This window comes from Budorcas taxicolor, chromosome 18 (assembly GCF_023091745.1).
Source record: "Budorcas taxicolor isolate Tak-1 chromosome 18, Takin1.1, whole genome shotgun sequence".
Classification (NCBI taxonomy): Eukaryota; Metazoa; Chordata; class Mammalia; order Artiodactyla; family Bovidae; genus Budorcas; species Budorcas taxicolor.
Window position 1 is genome coordinate 65,315,397 of NC_068927.1, and position 27,894 is coordinate 65,343,290.

A 27,894-nucleotide genomic window follows, 5' to 3' on the forward strand; every position below is an offset into this window, starting at 1 on the left:
TGCTCCATGACATCAGTTAGTATTCCTTTCGGGGTGAAAACAGTCAATGTCTAAGCCCTGGCACCTCTGGTGATGCCATCTTTCACCCTCATTCTCTATCAAGCTACTTGAAAACATTTTATATTTTTAATGAAGTGTGTGACTCTGTGACGAGGAGAGGAAAATACAGGTGAAGGTTAAGGGACCCATCCTCCCACAGCACTCCTTCCGTCTGAGGAAGAAGCAGCCTGACCTGGTGGGTTTAGTGGCTGAGATTCCACCCACAGGTCAGAAGTGGTGCCCGAATTTCAGGATTCAGAGATTTCCCCTTCTAATGACCCTTTGGCGTTTCTCCCTTACAAATAACTTTTTGACTCAGTATAAAACTGTTCCTAATGAACTCCCGGAAGGTGTTTGTCCAACATCTCCTGGCGTCACCTTTCGTAGGAAGTAGTCTGATCCCAATGAGCTTGTCACTCTCTTGATAACTGAAAAAGGTCAGTTTTCATTCCAATCTCAATGCAGGGCAATAGCAAAGAATGCTCAAACTGCCGTACAAGTGGGCTCATTTCACATGCTAGCAAGGTAACGCTCAGAATCCTCCAGTCTAGGCTTCAGCTGTACCTGAACCGAGAACTTCCAGGTGTACAGGGTGGATTTAGAAAAAGGCAGAGAAACCAGACATCAAATTGCCAACATCCGTTCGATCATAGAAAAAGCAAAGGAATTCCAGAAAAACATCGACTTCTGCTTCATTGACTACACGAAAGCCTTTGACTGTGTGGATCACAACAAACTGGAGAAAATTCTTAAAGAGATGGGAATACCAGACCATCTGACCTGCCTCCTGAGAAACCTGTATGCAGGACAAGAAGCAACAGTTAGAGCCGGACATGGAACAACTGACTGGTTCAAAACCGGGAAAGGAGTACGTCAAGGCTGTACGTAGTCACCTCGCTTATTTAACTGGTATGCAGAGTACATCATGCTAAATGCTGGGCTGGATGAAGCAACACCTGGATTCAACACTGCTGGGAGAAATATCAGTAACCTCAGATATCCAGACGACATCACCTTAATGGCAAAAAGCAAAGAGGAACTAAAGAGCATCTTCATAAAGGTGAAAGGGGACAGTAGAAAAGCTGGTTTAAAACAGAACTTCAAAAAACGAACAGCATGGCATCCGGTCCCATCACTTCATGGCAAACAGATGAGGAAACAGTGGAAGCAGTGACAGACTTTATTTTCGTGGGCTCCAAAATCACTGCAGACAGTGACTGCAGCCATGAAATTAAGATGCTTGCTCCTTGGGAGAAAAGCTATGACAAACCTAAACAGCATATTGGAAAGCAGAGACATTACTTTGCCGACAAAGGTCCATCTAGTCGAAGCTTTGGTTTTTCCAGTAGTCATGTATGGATGTGAAAGTTGGACTACAGAGAAAGCTGAGCGCCGAAGAACTGATGCCTTTGAACTGTGGTGCTGGAGAAGACTCTTGAGAGTCCCTTGGACTGCAACGAGATCAAACCAGTCAATCTTAAAGGAAATCAACCCTGAATATTCATTGGAAGGACTGATGCTGAAGCTGAAACTCCAAGACTTTGGTTACCTAATGCGAACAGGTGAGTCACTGGGAAAGACCCTGATGCTGGGAAATGTCGAGGACAGAAGAATTAGGGGGCGAAAGAGGATGAGAGGTTGGACGGCATGACCATCTCAATGGACATCAGTTGAGCAAGCTCTGGGAGACAGTGATGGACAGGGGGGCCTGGCATCCTGCAGTCCTTGGGGATCGCAAAGTCTCAGACACGGCTTAGCGACTGACCAACAGTGTATTTACAATAAGCGTCACCTTTTCCTGTTGCCTCTTTCCTTGCCTCGGACACCCCACGTCTCAGCAGGCTGCTCTGCACAGCGCTGTCCTCATTCGGGGGTCAGGCCGAGGCCTACCCCTCTCACACTGACCATCTCTCATACGTTTCTCCCAGGACTGGCCTGGGAGGCAGTCTGACGGGGGGCCCCCTGCAGCTACACCACACCCTGGAGTCCACGGCCACAGACTCTGCCCCGGTTCAGAGCTGTGCCCTCAGGATGGGGCATAGGGGCCCCATAGCCTCCCGCAGGTGGACGCCACGGCTGGTAGAGTGGGCCCGAGTGTGTTTCCTGCCACACGTGGGAGGCTGCGCGGTGCTGACCGCAGGCCTGAGGCCATGAGCGGAGGGCTCCCAGTGCCCGCCAGACACTGCGGGAGGGGGGCTCCGGGTACCAGCCTCCATCCGGAGGCCTGACCCGCCCTGCCTGTGAGGATGGGTGCCCCTGTGTGCACACAGGGGGAAACCTTCCTCCGACCCCAAGATGATCCCTGCAGCCGGGGGCCGCACCGCCTACCTCTCGTGTTCTGGGGTGGTTCCCCTCCATGTGGGGAACTTTCTTTCTGCCCGTGTCTGTGGCTACGTGTTTCAGAAATACTCTCCAAGCACGTCTCAGCGTTAGGAGCAGAGGAGGCTCTGGGTGGGCACCACACTCACCCCTTCGGTGCAGTCTCAGCCCGCAGCCCTTCAGTCCACCCTCTCCCGCCGTCACCTCATCAGGAACTTCACCGTGATGATGGCAGCAAGAGCCCGCAGCCCCTCTGAGGGCTGAGGTCAGGACAACATGCAGAGGAGGAACCTCAGGCGCAGAGAAAGGGCACCGCCGCCCCAGGGACATGAGCAGCGGGCACGCATCTACAGGAGCATCTGTTCTCCATCAGAGAGAGCTCTGACCCCAGTCAATACCCCTTAAAGCTAGCAGAGTACATCATGAGAAACGCTGGGCTGGAAGAAGCACAAGCCGGAATCAAGATTGCTGGGAGAAGTATCAATAACCTCAGATATGCAGATGACACCACCCTTATGGCAGAAAGTGAAGAGGAACTAAAAAGCCTCTTGATGAAAGTGAAAAAGGAGAGTGAAAAATTTGGCTTAAAGCCCAACATTCAGAAAACTAAGATCGTGGCATCCGGTCCCATCACTTCATGGCAAATAGATGGGGAAACAGCGGAAAGAGTGTCAGACTTTATTTTTGGGAACTCCAAAATCACTGCAGGTGGTGATTGCAGCCATGAAATTAAAAGACACTTACTCCTTGGAAGGAAAGTCATGACCAGCCTAGATAGCATATTCAAAAGCAGAGACACTACTTTGCCAAAAAAGGTCCATCTAGTCAAGGCTATGGTTTTTCCTGTGGTCATGTATGGATGTGAGAGTTGGACTGTGAAGAAAGCTGAGTGCTGAAGAATTGATGCTTTTGAACTGTGGTGTTGGAGAAGACTCTTGAGAGTCCCTTGGACTAGAGGAGATCCAACGACTCCATTCTAAAAGAGATCAGTCCTGGGTGTTCTTTGGAAGGAACGATGCTAAAGCTGAAACTCCAGTACTTTGGCCACCTCATGTGAAGAGCTGACTCCTTGGAAAAGACTCTGATGCTGGGAGGGATTGGGGGCAGGAGGAGAAGGGGACGACAGAGGATGAGATGGCTGGATGGCATCACCGACTCGATGGATGCGAGTCTGAGTGAACTCCGGGAGTTGGTGATGGACAGGGAGGCCTGGCGTGCTGTAATTCATGGGGTCAGAGAGAGTCGGACATGACTCAGCGACTGAATTCGACTGAACCGAGAGCTTGCAGGTGATGACAAGATCGGCGGAAGACTATGCCCAAGGACCCTGGTGCCCTGTGGAGGAAAGCACCCAGGGGCTTGTTCCCAGGAAGGCGGGCTGGACGGTGATGCGATACAGACAGACATTCCTGAAGGGGGCTGTGATGGGGGAACCCACACTGCAGGGCAGGGGAAGAGTCAGTTTCCTTCCATATTCCCTGAGCGTCTCCTCTGGGCTCTCGGCCACGTGGACCCCACTGAGCCCCAGGAAGCTGTTGACCTCTGTCTCTGGGATCTGAGCCCTGCAGGGCAGCAGGGGCTGGCATCCTCCCCGAAGCATCTCCAGGGCCAGGTGACCCGTCCACGGTGAGGACCCCTGCAGACCTTCTGATGTACAGGCATAGGAGGAAGCCAACCCTGAGGTGAGGCCCTCAGAGGGAAGGACATGGCCTGCTTGTCCACGCCTGAAACGGGCATCTCAGGAACACACTGGGACTGTCACAGGAACGAGAACAGGTTCTCATGAAGAGGCGGTTCCCCTTCCTGTGGGTTGCTGATATGACGTGAAGCTCCAGCCCCAGAGAGGACACACCCTGTGGTCTGTCTGTCCAGAGGACACCCAGGGCTCCTCCATCCCCACAGCCTGGACCGCAGGGAGGAGACGCCATGGCCCCCGTGCTCCCCGCCCTGCTCTGCCTCGGTGAGATGGGAGGGGTTGGGGGAGCCCTGGTCTGGAGGGACCCCCCCAGCCTGCCTGCTCCATCAGGGGACCCCGGGGCCCAAGAGGCTCCCAGGGAGGAGAGGCGCTGCTCAGAGCTGAGGGCACACCTCTCACAGGGCGCTCTCTTCCAGGGCTGAGTGTGGGCCTGAGGACCCAGGTGCAGGCTGGTGAGTCTGTCCCAGGGCCCAGCTCCCTCCTCGCCTGGGGACAAGGGTCACCCCCAGGCTGCCGGCAAGGGGAGGGCAGCTCGGGGCTCAGGGAGGCGGTGTCTGGTAGGTCTGGGCTGAGAGCCGAGGCCTGTGTTGGGGGGGACGCCTGGTGAGCCCGCCTCTGATTTCCTTCCAGGGACCCTCCCCAAACCCACCATCTGGGCTGAGCCGGGCTCTCTGGTCCCCTGGGGGAGCCCCGTGACCATCTGGTGCCGGGGGACTCTGGGGGCCCAGGAGTTCCATCTGGATAAAGAGGGAAGCAAAGCCTTCTGGGACAGACAGAAACCCCCGGGGCCCGGGGACAAGGCCAGGTTCTCCATCCAACACATGGGGCAGGACCACGCAGGGAGCTATTGGTGCTACTACAGAACCGCCACTGGCTGGTCAGAGCCCAGTGACCGCCTGGAGCTGGTGGTGACAGGTGAGTGACTCTCGGGGGCATCGGGCTCTGCCCTCGGAAGGGGGTCTGCTCTCAGGGGGTGTCCTTCTCCCAGCCCAGCCCTGGGGGGTGAGGGGGGAGCCCCAGGGAACCAACTGTCTCCTTCTCTCCTAGGATTCAATGACAAACCCAGCCTCTCAGCCGTGCCGAGCCCTGTGGTGACCTCGGGAGGGAACGTGACCCTCCAGTGTGGCTCTCGTCAGGGATTTAACAGATTCCTCCTGACCAAGGAAGGAGAAGATGCGTTCTCTTGGACCCTGGATGGAAACCAACGCCCCGACGGGCAGACCCAGGCCCTGTTTCCCGTGGGCCCCGTGACCCCCAGACACAGGTGGACGTTCAGATGCTACAACTTTTACAGGGAAATTCCCCGGGTGTGGTCAGCCCCCAGCGACCCCCTGGAGCTCCTGGTCTCAGGTGAGGAAGTCCCGTCCTGACCCCATACATTTGTGCAGACAAGACAACGTACTGAGTTCTGCTCCCAGGGGAGCCCCTGTGAGACGGTGGGGCCTGGGGCCGGGCCGGGAGAGGGGCGTCCACAGGGGAAGCGTCCCTACTACCCAGCGCGTGTCTCTCCCCAGGGCTGTCTGGGAAGCCCTCCCTCCTGACCCCGCAGGGCCCTGTCGTCACCTCTGGACAGAACCTGACCCTCCAGTGTCGCTCTGACGTCGGCTATGCCAGATTCGCTCTGTCCAAGGAGGGGGGACAGGACCTCCCCCAGCGCCCTGCCCAGAGGCCCCAGGGAGGGCTCTCTCAGGCTGACTTCCCCCTGGGCCCTGTGGGCACCATCCACAGGGGCCGGTAGAGATGCTACGGTGGACACGGCCTCTCCTCTGAGTGGTCTGCCCCCAGAGAGCCCCTGGAGCTGCTGGTGGCAGGTGAGGGGCCAGCGGGTCAGCCCCGGACCCACCTGGGAGCCCCAGGGGTGGTGCTGGGACCAGGGGGAGGGGGTCCCAGGGAGGGACAGAGAGATGGGGGGGGGGGGAGGGGAGAGACTCGGAAACAGAGACAGCGCTGAGGGGCCAGAGAGGCCCGCGGAGTCTCGCTCAGAACCCGCCTGGTGCCTGCACCCCCTTCCCCTCTGCAGGACGGCTCAGAGACAGCCCCTCCCTCTCGGTGCGGCCCGGCCCCGCGGTGGCCCCGGGGGAGACCGTGACCCTGCTGTGTCAGTCAGGAAACAGGACGGACACTTTCCTTCTGTCCAAGGAGGGGGCAGCCCAGCGCCCCCTGCGTCTGCGCTCCCAGGACCAAGACGGGCAGTACCAGGCTGAGTTCTCCTTGAGCCCTGTGACCTCAGCCCACGGGGGCACCTACAGGTGCTACCGCTCACTCAGCACAGACCCCTACCTGCTGTCCCAGCCCAGTGAGCCCCTTGCCCTCGTGGTCTCAGGTAAGGCCCAGTCTGTCCGTCTGACTCAGCAGCTCGGGGCTCTGTGCCCTGGGAGCGCAGGGCGGTCATGGAGGACGGGGTGCTGAGGGAGGGGCTCCTTGAAGGAGGGGCCTCGGAGCCTGCGCCCAACCCTTCCTCCTGCACTGGGGTCCTGGAGGGGCAGGTGGGCCATGTGAGGGTCTCGGGGAGGCCACAGGGCCATGCAGGGCAAAAGGGAATGAGGTGGGGACCCCGGGTCAGCCCGGCGCACCCCTTCCTGGGCTCAACCACAGACCCAGACCTAAACCTGGGGAGTCTCAGGGCTCTGTGCTCAGGGGAGACAGCCCAGCCCAGGGGACTTTGAGATTCTCTGTGGGGACAAGACCCCTCAGATCGTCAAGGGCTGGCAGGGAGTCGGGCAGAGATAGCATGGGAGCCACAGGCTGCAGGGGCCAGAGGCTGCTGGATGGGGGTCAGTCTGCGGAGGAGCAGGCCCGCCCCACCCCATTCCTTCCCCGGAGGCTGCAGGGATCGCCCCCTCCCCCAGGCAGAGCCAAGCTGCAGACGCAGAGGGCTGAGTGAGCGCCTGTGGGGGGCAGTGGTGGGTCCCTAGGAGCCATGGTTGGGTCTCACACTGGGACCCCACAGACCACCACGCAGGGCCAGGCCCTGGCCCAACCCCGGGACCCCGCAGACCACCGCTCACCCCGCAGACCTGTGCTGTCTGAGCTCCAGCAGCTCAGGGTCTTGAGCTAGAACGTCTGAGACAGGAAGATACAGAGGCCCCAGGAGGCTCTCGAGGAGGACATGGCCCACCCACAGCCTCCCTTCAGGACCCTCAGGCCCCGCTGACACCCTCCCCCATCACCGCGGCCAGACCCATGAGTGGGAACGAGGACACCATCCCCGCCAGGGGCTGGGCTTGGGGCCACGTCCTCTCCCGGGAGGTGGGTGCCCTGCGCTCACTCCCAAGCTCCGGGTGACGGGGCCGGGCTGACCTGTGTGCCCTCACCCCAGACTACACGGTGCAGAATTTCACCCGCATGGGCCTCGCGGCCTTGGTCCTGCTGCTCCTCGGGATCCTGCTGTGCCAGGCACGGCACGACCGCAAAGGAGCCCGAGATGTGGCCCGGAGCTGAGCATGGGGGTCCTGCAACACCCGGAGCACCGCAGCCCGGGACGCGAGCTTCTAGCCCCGGAGCTTCGGGAAGAGCCTCTGACCCCGGAGGAGAGACGGCCCCGGGGTGAGAGGAGTGGGGCTGGGGGCTCGGCTTTTGCTCACCGGGGCCCCCTCCCTCCCAAGGAGGACGCCCTGACTCCCGTCTCCGCTCACCCCCAGCCTGAGGCGCATCCCACATGGCAGGGGTGGGTCCTCATCCTGCATGCCCACAGGCTCTGTCCACTCTCATGGAGGACGTGAGCCTCATTGTTCACGCCCTCCATCTCTGGTGTGAGCAATGACCTCCATTCCTTCTCAGAAAGAGAACGTCGTATAAGTAACTGAATAAATGGGTGAAAGTGGGGCCTCGTTTGGAACAGCTGGATCCTAAACTCTTCCCTGAGCCACCCTCTGGACCCCTCACATCCCTCTCTCCTCGTCAGAGGATACCCGGTGCAGTTTCTCCAGAAACACTGTCAGTGTGAGGGACCCCAGGCGTTTGAAGTGACAGTCAGGGCTACGCTGGTAAACGAGCTCAGGAATATATCGCTTTGTAAAGAGCCCCGATGTGGGGTTTCCCTGGTGGTGAAGAATCTGCCAGCCAGTGCAGGAGACACGGGTTCAGTCCATGATCCTGGGGGACCGCACGCGCCAAGGAGCCACTGAGTCCGTGAACTGCAGCGCCTGAGGCCGGCACGTCCTGGAGCCCGCGCACCGCCAGAGTCCAGTGCTGCAGACGCCCAGACACCGCAGCGAGGGAGCAGCCCCGCTCACACAACCAGACACACCCCCGCAGCAACACAGACAAAATCAGCAGGCAATAAATGCTTACAGAGCCCAGTGTGAACTGTGTGTCTCCTTTGGGGCAAACGCGTTCCATGGCCAGCCTCAAGGCGCCCGGGTGAACGCGCTCAAGGCCGGGTGGGAAGGAAGGAGCAGGCGGACTTTCCCACAGCAGGGAGTCTGGTCCAGCCAGCCCCCACCGATGGCCCCACGCGCACTGATGTGTCCTCATTACACCTCACGTAGGGTCGTCTCCACCTCAGCTTTATGCCCCGGGTTCCCTGAAATGAGATGCCCACCTCCTAGTTCATCTGCAAGAGAGGGAAAGAGGAAACGATGGAGGAGACAAGGCTGACTCTGACGAATCCCAGCACATCACGGGCAGGTGTACTCATCACCCCGGTCAACCTGGGGAGTCGACAGCAACTCTCAGTTAATGGGAAGAGACACAGCGCTGGCCCACAGTTGTATAACCAGAGGAAGATGTGTGCACAGCCACCAGTGTGCACGCAGAATATGGACACGTGGGTAGTTCACAGTAGAAAAGTTTACAGAAATCACTTTCCCTAAAATAAATGGTTTGGTGTCTATATATGCGACAGAATTTATACAAAAATGCACAGAGGTGGACTGCTAGAGTAACACAGATCAGTTTCCAAGCACAAGGGAGAAACAGTGAAATAAAGGTGTAGGAGTCCACTCCCTCACATCAAATTCAAAAGGCAACAACCTGGGACCCAAGTAAATAAAACAGGAAATGAAACGGGGGGAACAAGAGCTGCTACCAGGTTTGCCTGGTGGCTTGGCAGATAAGAATGCAGCCACCAACGCAGGGGCCACGGGTTCCATCCCTGCTGCAAGAAGATCCCGCAGGGGCTGCAGATGCTGAGCCCACGGGCCCAAGGCCCTGCCCTGCGACGAGACGCACCATTAGAGTGAGGAGCCCAGGCACCACAGCAAAGAGAAGAGCTTCGCTGAGCTCAGCTCACCAGGAGGAGAGCCCCTAGGCAGGAGGAAGACCCAGCACCATCCTCTGTCGCTCAGGCATGTCCGAGTCTTTGCGACCGCATGGACTGTAGCCCACCAGACTCCTCTGTCCCTGAGGCTCTCCAAGCGAGAATACTGGAGTGGGTTGCACTGCCCTCCTCCAGGGGATCTTCCCCACCCAGGGATCGAACCCAGGTTTCCCCCATTGCAGGCAGATTCTTTACCATCTGAGCCACAGGGAAGTCCAGCACAGCCAAAACTAATTAATAATCAATTTTAAAAACTGATATCTCAGAGATAGAAAAGTTGGTGAGAGAGCACTGAGAACCAGTGTGTGCTGATCCATCCGACAGCAAACCTGGGAGAGACGCACGAGTCTCGAGACACAGCCCGCCAGACGGAGGCGGAGACGCAGACAGTGTGAACAGACCGGCCGCTGGAAGCCACACAGAGTCTCGAGACACAGCCCGCCAGACGGAGGCAGAATCTCAGACAGACCAAGGAGACCGGCCGCTGGAAGCCACACAGAGTCTCTAGACGCAAACCACCAGACGGAGGCAGAAGACTCAGACAGACCAAGGAGACCGGCCGCTGGAAGCCACACAGAGTCCGTAACGAGACCAGTGAAAACTCCACGCAGACAAAAGGCCAGAACTGGACGGCTTCATGGAGGACCGCTACCAAACTGACAAAGAGCAACTTATGTGACCCTCTTCAAACCCTTCCAGGAGGCTGAAGAGGAGGAAACACTCCCACAGTCTCTCTATGAGCCACCGCCACCTACTACCTAAACCAGACACAGACACACCCAGAAGAGAAAAGGCACAGAGCAGAGCGCTTTGGGGACAGACGTGCAGGAAACACTCCCACAGTCTCTCTATAGCCACCGCCACCCGCTATCTAAACCAGACACAGACACAGCCGGAAAAGAAAAGGCACAGAGCAGAGCGCTTTAGGAACTGACGTGCAAAACGTGCAACAAACTGTTAGCTAACCAAATTCAACAACACACAAAAAGAATCACACACCATGATCAACTCGCATTCATCCCTGGGTCACAAGGATAATTCAACATATGCAAATCGACCAGTGTGACTCACCACATCAACAAGAGAAAAGACAAAACAACATGCTCGACTTCACAGGCTCAGAGAAAGCGCTGATTAAACTCAACATGCATCCATCATAAAAAGTCTCCCCAAACTGAGTACAGGCGGAAGACATCCCAACGTAATAAAACCGATTCATGACAAGCACACAGTCAGCCCAGTACTCAAAGGTAAAAGGCTGAAAGCCTCTCAAACTCTGGGACAAGACAAGGACGCCCACCCTCACCATAGGCGTTCAACGTACCAGTGGATGTCCTAGGCACAGCAATCAGACAAGAGGAAAAAAAGGATTCAACTTGGCGGCAGGAAGGAGGCAAAACTGTCGCTGTACGCGGGTGACGTGATAGTCCATTTACAAAACCCTGAAGACGGCACACACGAACTGTCGGAACCGGGGAGGGGGCACCGTGGTCTGCGGAGCGGGGAGGCGTGTTGTCTGGGTCTGCAGTCTCTTCCTGTGTGTGTGTGTGTGTCTGTGTGTGTGTGTCTGTGTGTGTCTGCGCGCTCAGTCGTGTCCAACTCTGTGTGACTCCACAGACAGTAGCCCGCCGGGCTCCTCTCTCCATGGATTCTCCAGGCAAGAATACTGAGGCGGGTTGCCACTTCCTTCTCCCGGGGATCTTCCCCACCCAGGATCGAACTTGAGTCCCTACACCTCCCGCGCTGGCAGGCAGATTCTTTACCCCTGAGCCACCTGGGAAACCCGAGTGCAGCCTACCATCACTCCGTCTCTCTCATTTGAAAACAGCGCCAGATACCTGCTCACCCTTCTCGGTTCCCCTGTGCGTGTGGACTATCAGGGCTTCCCAGTGGCACCCGTGGTGAAGAACCCGCCTGCCAGGGCAGGAGACGTAAGGGACTTGGGTCCATCCCTGGGCCGGGAAGATCCCCTGAGGAGGGCATGGCCACCCCTCCAGAATTCCTGCCTGGAGAATCCCGGGGGCAGAGGAGCCCGGCGGGCTACAGGCCGTGGGGTCGCAAAGCGTCGGACACGGCTGCAGCGCCTGAGCCCGCACACTAGTTAGCTATCGTTTCTGTTCTCCATTCCTGGCCTCACTATGACACACTTCAGAAGCTTTAATCAGCGCTTTAGGCAAGATGGCAGATCGGAAAGTCCCAGCCCTCATCTCCCACAGAAGCACTGATCAGTTCAGTTCAGTTCAGTCGCTCAGTCGTGTCCGACTCTTTGCGACCCCATGAATCGCAGCACGCCAGGCCTCCCTGTCCATCACCAACTCCCGGAGTTCACTCAGACTCGCGTCCATCAAGTCCATGATGCCATCCAGCCATCTCATCCTCTGTCGTCCCCTTTTCCTCCTGCCCCCAATCCCTCCCAGCATCAGAGTCTTTTCCAATGAGTCAACTCTTCACATGAGGTGGCCAGAGTACTGGAGTTTCAGCTTTAGCATCATTCCTTCCAACGAACACTCTGGACTGGTTTCCTTTAGGATGAACTAGTTGGATCTCCGTGCTGTCCAAGGGACTCTCAAGAGTCTTCTCCAACACCACAGTTCAAAAGCATCAATTCTTCGGCGCTCAGCCTTCTTCACAGTCCAACTCTCACATCCATACATGACCACTGGAAAAACCATAGCCTTGACTAGACAGACCTGATAAACTGGGATTATTGGGGCCAAATGACCTGTATGCAAACTGAAGAATCCAGCTAGTGAGCTGCAACACCTCCGTGAGCAGAAAACAGAGAAGAACCAACTTCGAAAGGATAAACGGAGCAGGTTCTGTTTCCCTGTCTCCCCTCCCGCAAGCTGGCACAGCTCAGCGCTGAGAGGACCCCCTCCTTGGGCCCAGGCCCTCTCCTCCCCCGGAGCACAGTGGGTGCAGCCACGCCACGTCCCCAGGCTCCGGGCTGCTGCCTCAGAGACCACCTCGCTGCTCAGCTCACGGGAGCACCAGGCCGCAGACACACGTGGGGCCGCAAAGCAGGAAGAGAAGGGACGGGGCTCTGTCTCTCGGTGGTTAGAGGAGCATGGGGTCCTGAGACTTCTCCCTCAGGGCAGGGGCACAACAGGGCGGGAGCACACCATCGTCTCCCCGACGGCAGGGCAGGGGAGCCTCACGTCACAGAGCACGTCTCCAAGGCTCCAGAATCTCCAACTGGGCTGGAGGCTAAAACCCACCATAAATCCGAGAGAAGGAGGCTGCTTCTCCCAGGGCACAGACAGCAAAGCAGGGCCACAAGAAACACCAGAACCGGGAACCGTGACTCCGCCCAGGGCTGCAGAGAAACCGCGAGAACCGGGAAACGTGGCTCCACCCAGGGCGGCAGAGAAACTGCAGGAACACGGGAGATCTACAAGCTCCCTTACTATGGAAAATAACTGCCCCGAAGCAGCTCAGTGAACTGATCTTCCACAAGGTGCCCAGAGCCCAGAATCAGAAAGGACAGTCCCTTCCATAACCAGTGCTGGAAGAGCCAGATGGCAGCAGGCAGGAGGGGGAAGTGGGACCCGCAGCTCACACTATATGTGAAATCATCTCAAAACGCAGCAGAGACTTAAACACACGGCCTGAAACCACGAAGGAACAAGAGGACACAGGGGGAGGGAGCGTCGTGACATGGGTGAGGACAAGGTTTCTTTGGATATGACGCCAAAAGCACAAGCAGCAGAGACGGAACCAGACCGGGGGGTCCCGTAAATAAACCCTCCTGCACAACAGAGGAAACCGTCACAGGAGAGGCAGTGGGCGCAAAGGGAGATGCGTGCAAACCACACATCTGATAAGGGGCTACTTCTCCAATATACAAGGCGCTCACACAGCTCAACCCAAAGTAACACCAACCCGGCTTTTCCATGGGCAAAGATAAACTCAAAATGGATTAAAGATCTAAACGGAAGACCAGAAACTATAAAACTCCTCGAGGAGAATTAGGCAAAACACTCTCCGACATAAATCACAGCAGGATCCTCTATGACCACCTCCCAGAATATTGGAAAGAAAAGCAAAAATAAACAAATGGGACCTAATTAAAGTTAAAAGCTTCTGCACAACAAAGGAAACTATAAGCAAGGTGAAAAGACAGCCTTCTGAATGGGAGAAAAGAATAGCAAATGAAGCAACTGACAAACAACTAATCTCAAAAATATACAAGCAACTCCTGCAGCTCAATTCCAGAAAAATAAATGACCCAATCAAAAAATGGGCCAAAGAACTAAATAGACATTTCTCCAAGGAAGACATATGGATGGCAAACAAACACATGAAAAGATGCTCAGCATCACTCATTATCAGAGAAATGCAAATCAAAACCACAATGAGGTACCACTTCACGCCAGTCAGAATGTCTGCGATCCAAAAGTCTACAAGCACTAAATGCTGGAGAGGGTGTGGAGAAAAGGGAACCCTCTCACACTGTTGGTGGGAATGCAAACTAGTACAACCACTATGGAGAACAGTGTGGAGATTCCTTAAAAAACTGGAAATAGAACTGCCTTATGACCCAGCAATCCCACTGCTGGGCATACACACCGAGGAAACCGGAATTCAAAGAGACACGTGTACCCCAATGTTCACTGCAGCACTGTTTATAATAGCCAGGACATGGAAGCAACCTAGATGTCCCTCAGCAGATGAGTGGATAAGGAAGCTGTGGTACATATACACAATGGACTATTACTCAGCCACTAAAAAGAATACATTTGAATCAGTTCTGATGAGGTGCATGAAACTGGACCCTATTATACAGAGTGAAGTCAGCCAGAAAGAAAAACACCAATACAGTACAGTAAGGCATATATATGGAATTTAGAAAGATGGTAACGATAACCCTGTATGCGAGACAGCAAAAGAGACACAGATATATAGAACAGTCTTTTGGGAGAGTGTGGGAGAGGGCGAGGGTGGGAGGATTTGGGAGAGTGGCACTGAAACATGTATAATATCATATAAGAAACGAATCGCCAGTCCAGATTCGATGATGATACTGGATGCTTGGGGCTGGTGCACTGGGATCACCCAGAGGGATGGTACAGGGAGGGAGGTGGGAGGGGCGGTTCAGGATGGGGAACATGTGTATACCTGTGGCAGATTCATGTTGATGCATGGAAAAATCAATACAATATTGTAAAGTAATTAACCTCCAATTAAAATAAATAAATTTGTTTTTAAAAAATAAAAAAATAAATTAAATTTAAAAAAAAATAAAATAAAATAAATGGGCAAAGGACTTGAACAGGTATCTCTAAAAAAAGACGATGTCCAAATGACCAGAGACATGGAAAGGTGCTCAGCATCCACCAGTCCTCAGGGGAACACGCGTCAGAGCCAGTGAGACGTCGCTGCGCGAGTCACAGACACTCGACTGCCAGGACAAAGACAACACGTGCTGCCAAAAGGCGGAGGGAAGGGAGCCTCGTGCAAGGTCGTTGGGAAGGCAACCGGTGCAGCCACTGCGGAAAACAGCATGGAGTTTCCTCAAACAACTACACACACAGAACCACCCACCACATGACCCAGCAATTCCACTCCTGGTATGTATCCAAAGAGGAGGCCAGGAGCTCACAGACGTGTCTGCACTCCTGAGTTCTGCAGCGTTGTTCCCAGTAGCAGGATACAGCCCCAACCTGGATGTCTGCCAACAGATAAATGCACAAAGGAAATGCCAGACACACTCACACACTCACACACACACACACTCTCACACTCACACACACACTCACACACTCACACACACATTCACACACACACACTCTCACACTCTCACACACACACACACACTCACACATTCACACACACATTCACACACACATTCACACACACATTCATTCACACACACACTCACACATACACACACATTCACACACACCCACACACACACACATTCACACACACATTCATTCACACACACACATTCACAGTCACACACACATTCACATACACACACATTCACACTCACACAATCACACACACATTCACACTCACACACACACATTCACACACACACTCACACACACACATTCACAGTCACACACACATTCACACAAACACACATTCACACTCACACAATCACACACACATTCACACTCACACACACACATTCACACACACACTCACACACACAATGGAGTCTATCCAGCCTTTAAAAAAGGGAACCCCTCCTTTTGAGACAACATGGGTGAAGCTGCAGGACATTATGCCGAGTAAAGCAAGCCAGACACAGACAGGCAAACGCAGCAGGACTCACTGACCTGTGGAATCTCAAACAGACTCAGAGAAACGGAGGAGAACGCAGTCCCCACAGGCTGGGAGCGGGGATAACGCGGAGGTGCTGGTCACGGGGAACAAAGTTTCAGGGACGCCGACGAGTAACTTCTGGAGACCTGATGTGGGGCGAGGAGACTAGAGCAGCCCGTACTCCACTGTAGACTCAAACCTCCTCAGAGGGTAGCCCGGAAGTGTCCCCACCTGACCCGCAACCAATTTGTACTCTTTTCACAGAGTACACAGAAGTCAGAACGTCAAGCTGTGCATGAGAAACAGAGACAAAATTTGTCAATTATACTTCAGTAAAGCTGAAAAGGTTTTCTTTCATTTAATTACACCAAGCACGCTGGGAGTTATTCCATTCCTGATTTTAGGCACTTGCTCCCGTGCTTAAAACACATATTTACATTTTTATTTCTGAACACGTATGCATTCTCCTCCTCCTTTCGAAAAGACAGTGTTCTAGGTACTTCACCTGAACTCTGGGCACTCATATACACGTGTGCGGGCATGCGCACGTCTCCCTCCATGGACACGTGTGGGTGTGTTTGTGCGTGCAAGTGTGTGCCTGTGTACTTTTCCAAAGCTCATTTTCAGCCATGCGTTCCTCTCTGTGGCATCTCACTGTCTCTCTGCCATCTCTTGCTATTCCTTTCCGCGTGAAAACAGTATCTAAGAACTTGCGCCTCTGGAAATGCCTCTTTCTCGCTCATTCTCTTTTTATCAAGTTACCTGAGAACACTTCCTATTTTGAATCCAGCCTGTGACTCAAGTACTAGGAGAGGAAAACGCTTGGCAAGGTTAAGGGATCCAAGCCCCCAGAGCCCACCTCCTCTCTCAGGTCCTGGCGGGTTGAGGCTGAGGCACAGCCCACAGCGGGAGGCGGTGCCGAACCTCCTGGAAGCTGGTGAGTGTTCTGCATGAAGCTCTCACTTCTGCCCCTTGCAAGTCCTCCGACTCAGGGGGAACTCTTCCTGGTTAATTCCCTGACGACATTGCTCCAATACCCTTTAGCGCCCCCTTTTGGTAGGAGCAAGTCTGCTCCCAGTGGGCTGGTCATTCTCTTGATGGTAATCTGCGTTTTCTGCAGGAAGTAGTTTCAGGACATTTTTAGGGCCTCAGTCCAGTCCGCCTTGATTTTTTTTTTCAGTTGAAATTTACTTAAAATACAATTAACTGTTTCAAATTGTGTACTTCAGTACGAAATACTTTTTTAATTGAACCTTCAGTTTCTCAGTCTACTATGAAACGTCAAGATACGGATGTTACTTTCTTTACTGTGCAGTTAATTAACCTATTTGTTGCCGTAGCTGCCGCACACAGGCTCTCCGTTGCAGTGGGGTCTTTAGCTGAAGTGCGCCGTGTCTGGATCCCTGGCCGGTGATTGAACCCTAGCCCTAAGCAGGGAGCGCCGAGTCTCAGCCAGGGGCCCGGCAGGGCGGCCCTCGGGTGTCTCGTGCACATTCGTGAGCCCCAGCCCTTCGCAGGCCGGTTCTCGTCAGTAAAGGAGCCTCCGTTGTTTATTCCTCAGCCGTTGCTGTCTGTCCCGAGCGTCTTCCCGTCTGACACTTACGGCAGGTGCCACCCTGGCCCTCAGCACAGTCCCGCCCCTGCTGAATTTCCCTGTCTGCTCTCTCTGCGGCACTCTGGAACGTCTCCTCAGTGCCAAGCCCCGACTTCACATGTGGCCGCCCAGCTGCCCGGTCCACTGCGTGCCTTTTTTAACGTGTTGGCTCTACTGGACTGTTCACATGGAAAATTTCCAACTCTTCCAGTAACTGCCTGTTCCTCTACAAAATAACCCACATGCCAGCCTCCCTTTATTCTGCTGTGAGGATGGGTGCCTGTCTGTGTGCACACAGGGAAACCTCTGCCTCTGACCCCGAGACGATCCCTGCTGCCGGGATGACACCGCCTACCTCTCGTGCTTTGCTGTGGTTCCCTCTCCACGTGGGGAACTGTCTTTCTGCCCGTGTCTGTGGCTACGTGCTTCAGAAACACGCTCCAAGCACGTCTCAGCGTTAGGAGCAGAGGAGGCCCTGGGTGGGCACCACGCTCACCCCCTTCGGTGCAGTCTCAGCCCGCAGCCCTTCAGGCCACCCTCTCCCGCCGTCACCTCGTCAGGAACTTCACCGGGATGACGGCAGCTAGAGCCCGCAGCCCCTCTGAGGGCTGAGGTCAGAACATGCAGAGGAGGAACCTCAGGCGCAGAGAAAGGGCACCACCGCCCCAGGGACATGAGCAGCGGGCACGCGTCTACTCGAGCATCCATTCTCCATCAGAGTGAGAGCTCTGACCCCAGTCAATACCCACTAAAGCTTGCAGGTGATGACAAGACCGGGGGAGACTGTGCCCAAGGACCCCGGGGCCCCGAGGAGGCAGGAAGCACCCAGGGGCTTGTTCCCAGGAAGGCGAGCTGGAAGGTGATGCGATAGAGACGCCCCTGAAGGGGGCTGTGATGGGGGAAACCCACACTCCGGGGCAGGGGAGGAGTCAGTTTCCCTCCTTATTCCCCAAGTGTCTCCTCTGGGCTCTCGGCCACGCGGACGCCACTGAGCCCACGGAGACGCTGACCGTGTGTCCCTCATAAAGAGCAGCTTTGTGGACACAGGGGAGGAGAGGGCGGGACGAATGGAGAGTAGCATGGAAAGGCGCACAGCAGCTCGTGTAAAACAGACGGCGGGGGATGTGCCCTGTGACTCGGGGAGCTCACACAGGGCTCTGCACAACCTAGAGGGGAGGGATGGGGCGGGAGGGCCGGTGACACATACGGCCGATCCATGCTGATGTGCGGCAGAAACCAGCACCACACTGTAAAGCAACCATCCTCCAGTTTAAAAACAGCATCTGTCTCTGGGGATCTGAGCCCTCCCCGAAGCATCTCCAGGGCCTCATGACCCCAGCCACGGTGAGGACCCCATGGGGACCTGCTGCTGGGCGGGCGGAGGAGGAAGCAGACCCCGAGGCGAGGCAAGGCTCAAGAGGGAAGCAGCCTGGCCTTCCTCATTTGGAAGGGGCGTCTCAGGAACACACTGGGACTGTCATGGGGACGACGCCAGGCTTTCAAGAAGAGGCTGTTCCCCTTCCTGTGGGGACGCTGATGTGAAAGCTGCGTGACAGGAAGCACCAGCCTCGGAAAGGACACACCCTGTGGTCTGTCTGTCCAGAGGACACCCAGGTCTCCTCCATCCCCACAGCCTGGACCGCAGGGAGGAGACGCCATGGCCCCCGCGCTCCCCGCCCTGCTCTGCCTCGGTGAGATGGGAGAGGTGGGGGGAGCCCTGGTCTGGAGGGACGCCCCAGCCAGCCTGCTCCGTCAGGGGAGCCCAGGGCCCAGGAGGCTCCTGGGGAGGAGAGGCGCTGCTTAGAGCTGAGGGCACACCTCTCACAGGGCGCTCTCTTCCAGGGCTGAGTGTGGGCCTGAGGACCCAGGTGCAGGCCGGTGAGTCTGTCCCAGGGCCCAGCTCCCTCCTCTCCTGGGGACAAGGGTCTTCCCCAGGCTGTGGGCAAGGGGAGCGCAGCTCAGGGCTCACGGAGGGGGGGTCTGGGAGGTCTGGGCTGAGAGCCGAGGCCTGTGGGGGGGGGACGCCTGGTGATCCCGCCTCTGATTTCCTTCCAGGGACCCTCCCCAAACCCACCGTCTGGGCTGAGCCAGGCTCTCTGGTCCCCTGGGGGAGCCCCGTGACCATCTGGTGTCAGGGGACCCCGGGGGCCCAGGAGTTCCGTCTGGATAAAGAGGGTAGCCTGGTTCCCCGGCACAGACATAAACCCCTGGAGCCCGGGAACAAGGCCAAGTTCTCCATCTACTACATGGGACAGGACCACGCAGGGAGCTATTGGTGCTACTACAAAACCCCCACTGGCTGGTCAGAGCGCAGTGACCCCCTGGAGCTGGTGGTGACAGGTGAGGGACTCTTGGGGGCCTCGGGCTCTGCCCTCGGGAAGGGGTCAGCTCTCAGGGGTTGTCCCTCTCCCAGCCCAGCCCTGGGGGGGAGGGGGAGCCCCAGGGAACCAGCTGCCTCCTTCTCTCCTAGGACCCTCTGGCAAACCCAGCCTCTCAGCCGTGCCGAGCCCTGTGGTGACCTCGGGAGGGAACGTGACCCTCCAGTGTGCCTCCTATCATGGATTTAACAGATTCCTTCTGACCAAGGAAGGAGATAACGAGGCCTCTTGGACCCTGGATGGAGAGCGAATGCCCGACTGGCAGACCCAGGCCCTGTTCCCCGTGGGCCCCGTGACCCCCGGACACGGGTGGACGTTCAGATGCTACGGCTTTAACAGGGACCCCCCCCGGGTGTTGTCGGCCCCCAGCAACCCCCTGGAGCTCCTGGTCCCAGGTGAGGAAGTCCCGTCCTGACCCCACACATTTGTGCAGACAAGACAACGTACTGGGGTCTCTGCTCCCAGGGGAGCCCCTGTGAGAGGGTGGGGGGAGGAGCATGGGGCTCACAGGACAGACGCACAGAGTGAGAGACAGCAGGGCCTGGGGCCGGGCCGGGAGAGGGGGGTCCAGGAGGGAAGCGTCCCTACAACCCAGCACGTCTCTCTCCAGGGCTGTCTGAGAGGCCCTCCCTCCTGACCCCGCAGGGCCCTGTCATCACCTCTGGACAGAACCTGACCCTCCAGTGTCGCTCTGACATCAGCTATGCCAGATTCGCTCTGTCCAAGGAGGGGGGACAGGACCTCCCCCAGCGCCCTGCCCGGAGGCCCCAGGGAGGGCTCTCTCAGGCCGACTTCCCCCTGGGCCCTGTGGGCACCATCCATGGGGGCCGGTACAGATGCTACGGTGGACACGGCCTCTCCTCTGAGTGGTCGGCCCCCAGCGACCCCCTGGAGCTGCTGCTGGCAGGTAAGGAGCCAGCGGGTCAGTCAGGGACCAGACTCGGCACAGGCCCCACCGGGGAGCCCCAGGGGTGATGCTGGGATCAGGGGGAGGGGTCCCAGGGAGGGGCAGAGAGACGAGGGGGGAGAGGGGAGAGACTCGGAGAAACAGAGACAGCGCTGAGGGGCCAGAGAGGCCCGCGGAGTCTCGCTCAGAACCGGCCCAGCGCCCGCACCCCCTTCCCCTCTGCAGGATGGCTCATAGACAGCCCCTCCCTCTCGGTGCAGCCGGGCCCTTCGGTGGCCCCGGGGGACAATGTGACCCTGCTGTGTCAGTCAGGAGACAGGACGGACACTTTCCTTCTATCCAAGGAGGGGGCAGCCCATCGCCCCCTGCGTCTGCACTCCCAGGACCAAGATGGGCGGTACCAGGCCAAGTTCTCCTTGAGCCCTGTGACCTCAGCCCACGGGGGCACCTACAGGTGCTACCGCTCACTCAGCACAGACCCCTACCTGCTGTCCCAGCCCAGTGAGCCCCTGGAGCTCGTGGTCTCAGGTGAGGCCCCGTCTGTCCTTCTGACTCAGCAGCTCGGGGCTGTGTACCCTGGGAGGGCAGGGAGGTTGTGGAGGAGGGGGTGCTGAGGGAGGGGCCCCCTGAGGGAGGGGCCTCAGAGCCCGCCTCCTGCCCTTCCTGCCACACTGTGGTCCTGGAGGGGCAGGTGGGCAGTGGGAGGGTCTCAGGGAGGCCACAGGGCCGTGCAGGGCAGAGTGGAGTGAGGTGCGGACCCCGGGTCAGCCTGGTGCACCCCTTCCTGGGCTCATTCCCAGGACCCACGGGCCCAGACCCCACCCTCGGGCCCCAATCCAACCACTGGGGAGTCATGGGGCTATGTGCTCAGGGGTGACCGCCCACCCCAGGGCGGTGTGGGAGCCGGAAGATCTAATACCCGCTGAGGTCATCAAGGATTCGCTGGGCGTGGAGCCGAGATGGGACTGTGGAGGGGCAAGTGGCCCCGCCCCCACCCCTTTGCTGACCCCCAGGGGGCTCCAGGCATCAGATCCATCAGCTCCACCCCTCAGTGGAGTCAGGAACTGCGAGAGGGGAGCAGGCTCTTGAGGAGGTGGTGGCGGGTCCGGGGGCAGGCTGGATATGCCCCTGGTTCAGGCGCCTCCGGAGACTCTGATGTGGACTCCCTCACCCTCATCACACCCACGTGCAGGCCTCAGTTTCTCCCAGTGTAAAAGGAGAGACTCGTGGCCCAGATCTTAGGTTTCCTCAGTTCTAAGCTGGGTGTGACCCCCATTGGGTGAGGAGCACAGGGAGCCCGCGAGGAGGTGACTGTGGGGCCTGTCCCCTCCGCTGCAGCATGGAGACAGCATGTGGCGGGGGTGGGAGGGTGGGGACCTAGAGACCCCTCCACGCAGCCCACCCCTCCCCCGCCCCCGCTGAGGTGGGGAAGGGAGGGGACAAGGGAGGGCCCTCAGCTCCAGCTGAGACCCTCAGACAGCCCATGCAGGTGAGGGGCCCCCAGAGCAGGAAGCTGGTGTCCTCCTGGGGGCCAGCTCAGGAGGAGCTCGGGGTGCCCATGGCCCTGGTTCCAGTCCCGGCTCTGCCCGCTCCAGGCTGGGCGACTTGGGGGCCCGTGATCTCCCCCTCCAGGCCTCAGGCTCCTTGTCTGTAAACGGGTGGGATGGGCTAGAGATGGACGCACAGACCGCAGCACGAGTGCTCACACGGCAGGTGCCCAGTTAAGCGGCACCCCTGGCTCACTCGGGCGTCTCTGGTGCCCCAGGCCTCACGTGGTACCTGAGTGTCCTCATCGGGGTCTCGGTGACCTTCGTCCTGCTGCTCCTCATCCTCCTCATCCTCTTCCTCCGACACCGGGGTCAGGACAGACGCAGGGACTCGGGTGAGTAGGGAACGGGGTGACTCGGACCCCTGGCGGCCTTAGGGCATCAGACAGAGGGAAACTGAGGACATGGGAACAGGCTGCTTAGAGAATTTTTTTCCACAGTATGGAGATTCCTTAAAAACTAAAAGCAGAATTATCATATGATCCGGCAAATCCACTGCTGGGTATATGTGTCAATAAAACAAAAACACTAATTTGAAAAGATACAAATATTCCAATATTCATATAGGCAACTTATATGTGCACAAGTCAGCTGTCCAGCAGCAGATGGAGAAAATGTGGTGTGTGTGTACATATATGTATGTGTGTGTATGCATATATATGTACACACACATACACACACAATGGAACATTACTCAGCCATAAGAAAGAAGACAATCCTGCCATTTGCAACAGATACATGGACCTAGAGAGTATCACACCCACTGAGTTAAGCCAGAGAAAGGTAGATGATTTATGATGTCATTTGTACATAGTGAATCTGGAAAATAATGCAAAGGCATGTGTATGAGAAACGGAAACGGACGCCTTGATGTGGAAAACCAACTAACGGTCACCGGGGGGACGGGCAGATTAGGGGTACGGACTAAGAGACACAGACTGCTACACATGAAAGAAACAGGAAGGATATGCTGGATCGCACAGGGGATGTAGCGAGTATTTTGTAACAACTTTAAACGGAGTATAACCTATAAAAACGTTGAATCCTATGTTGTATGCCTGAAACTAATATATTATAAATCAACGATATTTCACTTAAAAATTTTTCCAGAATCTCAAATCTGAAAATCTAGTGGAAAAAAAACACCCAGTGTCAGCTCACGCGCACTAGTTTAAGCCATTCCCCTCCTTCTCAATGTCACGCGCTCGAGCCCAGGTTGCCTTCTCTCCTGAATCCCACGCGTAGGGCGGAGGGCACCACCTCCCCGGGCCGAGCCTCTGTCCCAAGACCCCACCCAGGCCAAGGCTGATTTCCAACCTCCCACAGGGGCCGCAGACCCAGGGCCTGAGGACAGAGGCCTGCACAGGAGGTAACTCCAGCCCCGACACCCCCAGAGCCCCGCCCACAGCACCCCACCTTCTCCCCCTGACACAGCGTCTCCTCCTCAGCTCCAGCCCAGCCGCAGACGCCCAGGACCAGGCCATCTGTGAGCAGGAGAGGCTGTGGCCCGTGGTGGGGGGAGGGAGGTGGGGAGGCAGGCACAGAGACTTCTGGAGGCAGTAGGGGGGATGCTCAGAAGGCTGGGGGACCACACAGCACCCCCCAGGGTGCAGGGCGGGGGCTCCAGCCCCGAGGCTCTCGGAACCCCGCCCAGCGGTGCCCCTGCTCTGCTGCAGATGCTGCCATGAGCGACGCCCATTCTGAGGTGGGGCTGCAGCTGGACTACCGGGTGAGACCCCTGCTCCCATCTGGCCACCACAGACCTCCTGTAGCCAATCTCAGCCCAGCTCACACCTCGCTGTGTTCACACCGCAGCTCCAGCCATGCCCACCCCACGCCTTCCCGGCACCTGGGTCCTGCTGTGACCCCTCCCTCCCCTTGCCCTGTGACCTCACGGCCCCTCCTTCTGGGCGCCTTTCCCAGCTCCGTGGCCTCTGGCTGACCTTCTGGTGTGGGGGTGCAGCCCCAGGTCTCATGAGGACGTGTGCATCAGTGGATGGCCCACACACCCCAGGACCCCTCCTTCACTCCCCCAGCAAAGTGTGCGGGAGAGCGGGCGCCACCCCCCAGGCCCTGCAGGGACAGCAGGCGCTCACCTCGCAGTGAGAGGGGCCCCACGCCAACAAGCTGGCAGAGTCCCAGAATGCAAGGTGCTGACGAGGAAAGTAAATCAAGAGACGACTGGGCACACGGGGCGGGCACACTCGGTAGGAAGGTCCTGAGGCGGGAGGGACGTGCTTTAGCAGGAAGACGGACGTGTGCCGGGCCAGATGAGCAAGAGGTCTGGGCTCAGACAGAGACCAGGGCCGCACAAAGCACCCGGAGGCTCTCGGGCGTCAGGAGGCCCCTGGAGTTTCCATCAGGAGAGAGAGCTGACCTGACCCGAGGTTCCAAGCCTCATCTGGGCACAGCGGGGAGTTGGCTGGAGGAGGGCGGCGGACCCAGGAGGCGCCTGTCCTGTCTCACTGTCTCCCTCCAGCAGAACAGGTGGGAGGCAGGCCCCCAGGAGGGGACAGGCGCCCTGTGAGCCCCCGAGATTGAGACGAAGGCGGGAGGTGCCCCTCTGTCCTCCCGGTGGGGGGGATTCCAGGAAAGATGGACAGACGCACAGCAGATGGATCCCTCCTCTCCGGGCCCCCAGGCGCCCCATCTCACACACCATCCCCCACGCAGGCTGCCACATCTGAAGCCCCCCAGGATGTGACCTACGCCCAGCTGAACCACTCGACCGTCAGAAGGGGGACGGCCGCACACCCCAGCCCCCCGTCGGGGGAGCCCCCAGCAGAGCCCAGTGAGTACGCTGCTCTTGCCATTCGCTAGCCCAGGAAAGACCCGACGCCAGGCTCCAGGGAGCAGATCGCAGACCCCAGGAGGCACGGGAGCTGCCAGCAGTGGACACCACCTAACCACCAGCAGCCAGTCCCTGGGCTCCTAACAGACCACCAGGAGCCCCTGGGACCCTTCTGGGTCAACTGGTTCTACTCTCAGAAACAGCACCCTGGAGCCCGGGTGGCCCAGCGGTTAAGAGTCTGCCGGCAATGCAGGGGACGTGGGTCTGACTCACTTGCTGCTGGACAGCTGAGCCCAGGGGCGCTGCAGCTGCCGAAGCCCTGGGGCCCAGAGCCGGTGTTCCTCGGGAGGAGCCAGCGCGTGAGCAGGCCGTGCACAGCCAGGCACCAGCCTCCACTCGCTGCAACCAGAGAGAGCCCACGCGCAGCAGGGAAGACCCGGCACAGCCACAAATAAACAGATTACTAAAAACTGAAAGCATGTTTCAGTTTCCTTAAAAAAGATAATTAATATCCTCATATTTTATAAAGAAGGCAACGGACTTCTCAATTACCAGTGATTTTGAATAAGATCAGCAGATGACTCCAAACGGAGGTAGGAAGAGGGAAACAACAATGACAAGGGTAGCTACTACTGAAGACAAACAAGAAGGAGAGGAAAATCAGAAAAGCCAGGAAGCTTCGTCCCTGAGGGCGTGCATCACACTCATACATGCCAGGCACAAGGACCAAGTCACACAGAGAGAAGGCATGGCTGTACCACCATCAGGACACGACGGCAGGTCCTCCAGACTTTAGAAAGGTACAAACTTCATCGAAGGACGGTTTTATGCTATTTTAGTAGGAAATGTAGATGACACAGACCAAAACCCTCAAAAATAAAATTTATCAGAAGTACGGACATAAGGATAAACAGAAAATCCGAAGTGTCCTATAAAGTGAACTCTGAGTCCGGAGCGTTTCACAGGTGAATGCATCTGAACACGTGGGCACTCATGAAACACACACACTCGTACACACACCTACCGCGCTTACACCAGCTTACACAGAGAGGGGAGAAGGAAGGAAGGGCACTCTCCACAAAGCATTTCAGTGCGCCAGCAAAGCCGGAGACCAATCGGTGACAGGGAAACGACGAAACGGGAAAACCACAGGAAGCTCTTTTCTCCTGGTTTCTGTTTTCCTAAACAAACATTCACAAGGAGGTTCATCAGTAAACAAAATGGACAGCATACCAAGCAGGTGCACCTATCTTTTCTCAGGAACGTGTGGTTGGTTTCATCCTCAAAAATCAATCAATACAATTCAAATATTAGAAGAAGAAATTTTAAAACATCATGATAACAGATAACAAATTCTTCACCAGTGAGCCTCCAGGGAAGCCCAGAGATCACTGTTAAAGGTGAAAATGCACAACCTTTCTGCCTGAGATTGAGACTGAGCCAAGAATGTTTACTATTACATTTCTATTCAGCTGGGCCCTGGAAGAACCGACCAATTAAATAAAGTAGTAAAAAAAAAAAAAAACAAGAAAGAAAGAAAGCTAGGCACAGAGGGATGGAATAAAACTGTATTGCTAAAAAAAAAAAAAACCCAAAAACTGTATTGTTCACAGATTACAAAACTGTGTGCATAGAAAATCCAAATAATATAAGAGTCTATTCTTCTGATTTGAAAAGGATCTATCTAATATCATTGGGTATACTGAATACATAAAAATCAGGTGCATTTCAGACTTCCAGGGTTGGACCAGGAGGAAACAGAGGTTTGTTTCCTTAACCCCCCACCAGGCACAGTTAAGCTCCTGGACATTACATACACAATTGCAAGGATACAGGCATGCCTCCTTTAACTGTGCTTCCCAGATAATCTGAGTTTTTACAAATTGAAGGTTTGTGGCAACCCACATCAGGCAAGCCTATCAGTGCCATTTCCCCACTAGGATTATTTATCAACTGAAGTGTCTACTTTGTTGTATCAGGCTTAATGCTACTTCAGACTTACAGACCACAGTATAGTGTGAAGGTAACTTTGATACACATTAGGAGCACAAAAGAGTTTCCGTAACTCACTTTACTGTGATATCTCCTTGGTTGCCGTGGTCTCCAACTGAGCCACAGCATCTTCGGGGTCTGCCTGTACTCTGAAGAGTGCAGAGAACGCAGCAGACAGATGAGGAGGGGGAAGACCCCAGGAGTGAACCGGTGGGTATCAAAGGGGACCAGGTAGGGCACCTGGACTGCCCCACCCACCAGGCAGGAACGAGTCAAACCCCAGCTATGCGTCAGGCAAGCCCTTTACAACAAAAGATTTCCATAAGAGCAGACCCTCACAACATAATCTCCAAAATGTCCAGGTCTCAATTTGAAAACTCATTCATCAACACGAGAACCAGGAAAATCTCATCTTGAGTACTTTGGCCACCTGATGCGAAGAGCCAAGACTCTGGAAAAGACCCTGATGCTGGGAAAGATTGAGGGCAGGAGGAGAAGGGGTCGGCAGAGGATGAGATGGTTGGGTGGCATCGCCGACTCTATGGATGTGAGTTTGAGCAAACTCCGGGAGATGGTGAGGAACAGGGAAGCCTGGGGTGCTGCAGGACACGGGGTCACAAAGAGTCGGACACGACTGAGCAACTGAACAACAGCTGCTCACAGTGAGATGACAGAGCTGTGGAAATGATCGGACAAGCGCTGCCAAACAGTCACGGTAAAACTGCTCTGAGAAGCAATTATACACGTGCTTAAAGTAAACGTAAAAAAGCTAGACAGTCTCAGCAAGGAGACAGAAGGTACCAAGAACGCAGCGGATGTTTCAGATCTGAAAGACGCAGCATTTCAAACAGAAGCCCCCGTGGATGACCGGGCTCAATAGCAGAATGGAGGCGGCTGGGGACGGGGGACAGGAGAGCCAGCAACGGCAACAGCGGTCTGAACACCTGGAGCACAGGCTCTGGAAAGGCACAGGAACAGAGTCTCAACAGTCTCCGACCCTGCGAGTCTCCGACCCCGTGGATCGTCAGTCTGATTCCTAGGGGGAGAAGAGAGAGGGGATGAGACTGGAAAGCAGTTCGAGAGAGAGTGGCTGGAATT

At 56.3% G+C, this 27,894-nt stretch overlaps 2 protein-coding genes across 2 annotated transcripts; both read left to right on the top strand.

The window, feature by feature from the left end:
* Nucleotides 1-4,284: 4,284 nt before the first annotated feature.
* LOC128064170 (leukocyte immunoglobulin-like receptor subfamily A member 6) lies at nucleotides 4,285-7,495 on the top strand. Its single transcript, XM_052656966.1, is given in 7 exon segments — nucleotides 4,285-4,318; nucleotides 4,471-4,506; nucleotides 4,685-4,969; nucleotides 5,102-5,404; nucleotides 5,569-5,865; nucleotides 6,075-6,377; nucleotides 7,374-7,495. Coding segments are annotated over 7 exon segments (1,380 nt in total).
* Nucleotides 7,496-18,838: 11,343 nt separating this feature from the next.
* LOC128064094 (leukocyte immunoglobulin-like receptor subfamily B member 3) lies at nucleotides 18,839-24,833 on the top strand. Its single transcript, XM_052656893.1, has 11 exons — nucleotides 18,839-18,872; nucleotides 19,024-19,059; nucleotides 19,237-19,521; nucleotides 19,652-19,954; nucleotides 20,170-20,466; nucleotides 20,692-20,994; nucleotides 22,232-22,348; nucleotides 23,340-23,382; nucleotides 23,462-23,499; nucleotides 23,690-23,742; nucleotides 24,687-24,833. The coding sequence occupies exons 1-11, from the start codon at nucleotides 18,839-18,841 to the stop codon at nucleotides 24,831-24,833; spliced, it is 1,656 nt and encodes a 551-aa protein (XP_052512853.1).
* The last annotated feature ends 3,061 nt before the right edge of the window (nucleotides 24,834-27,894 follow it).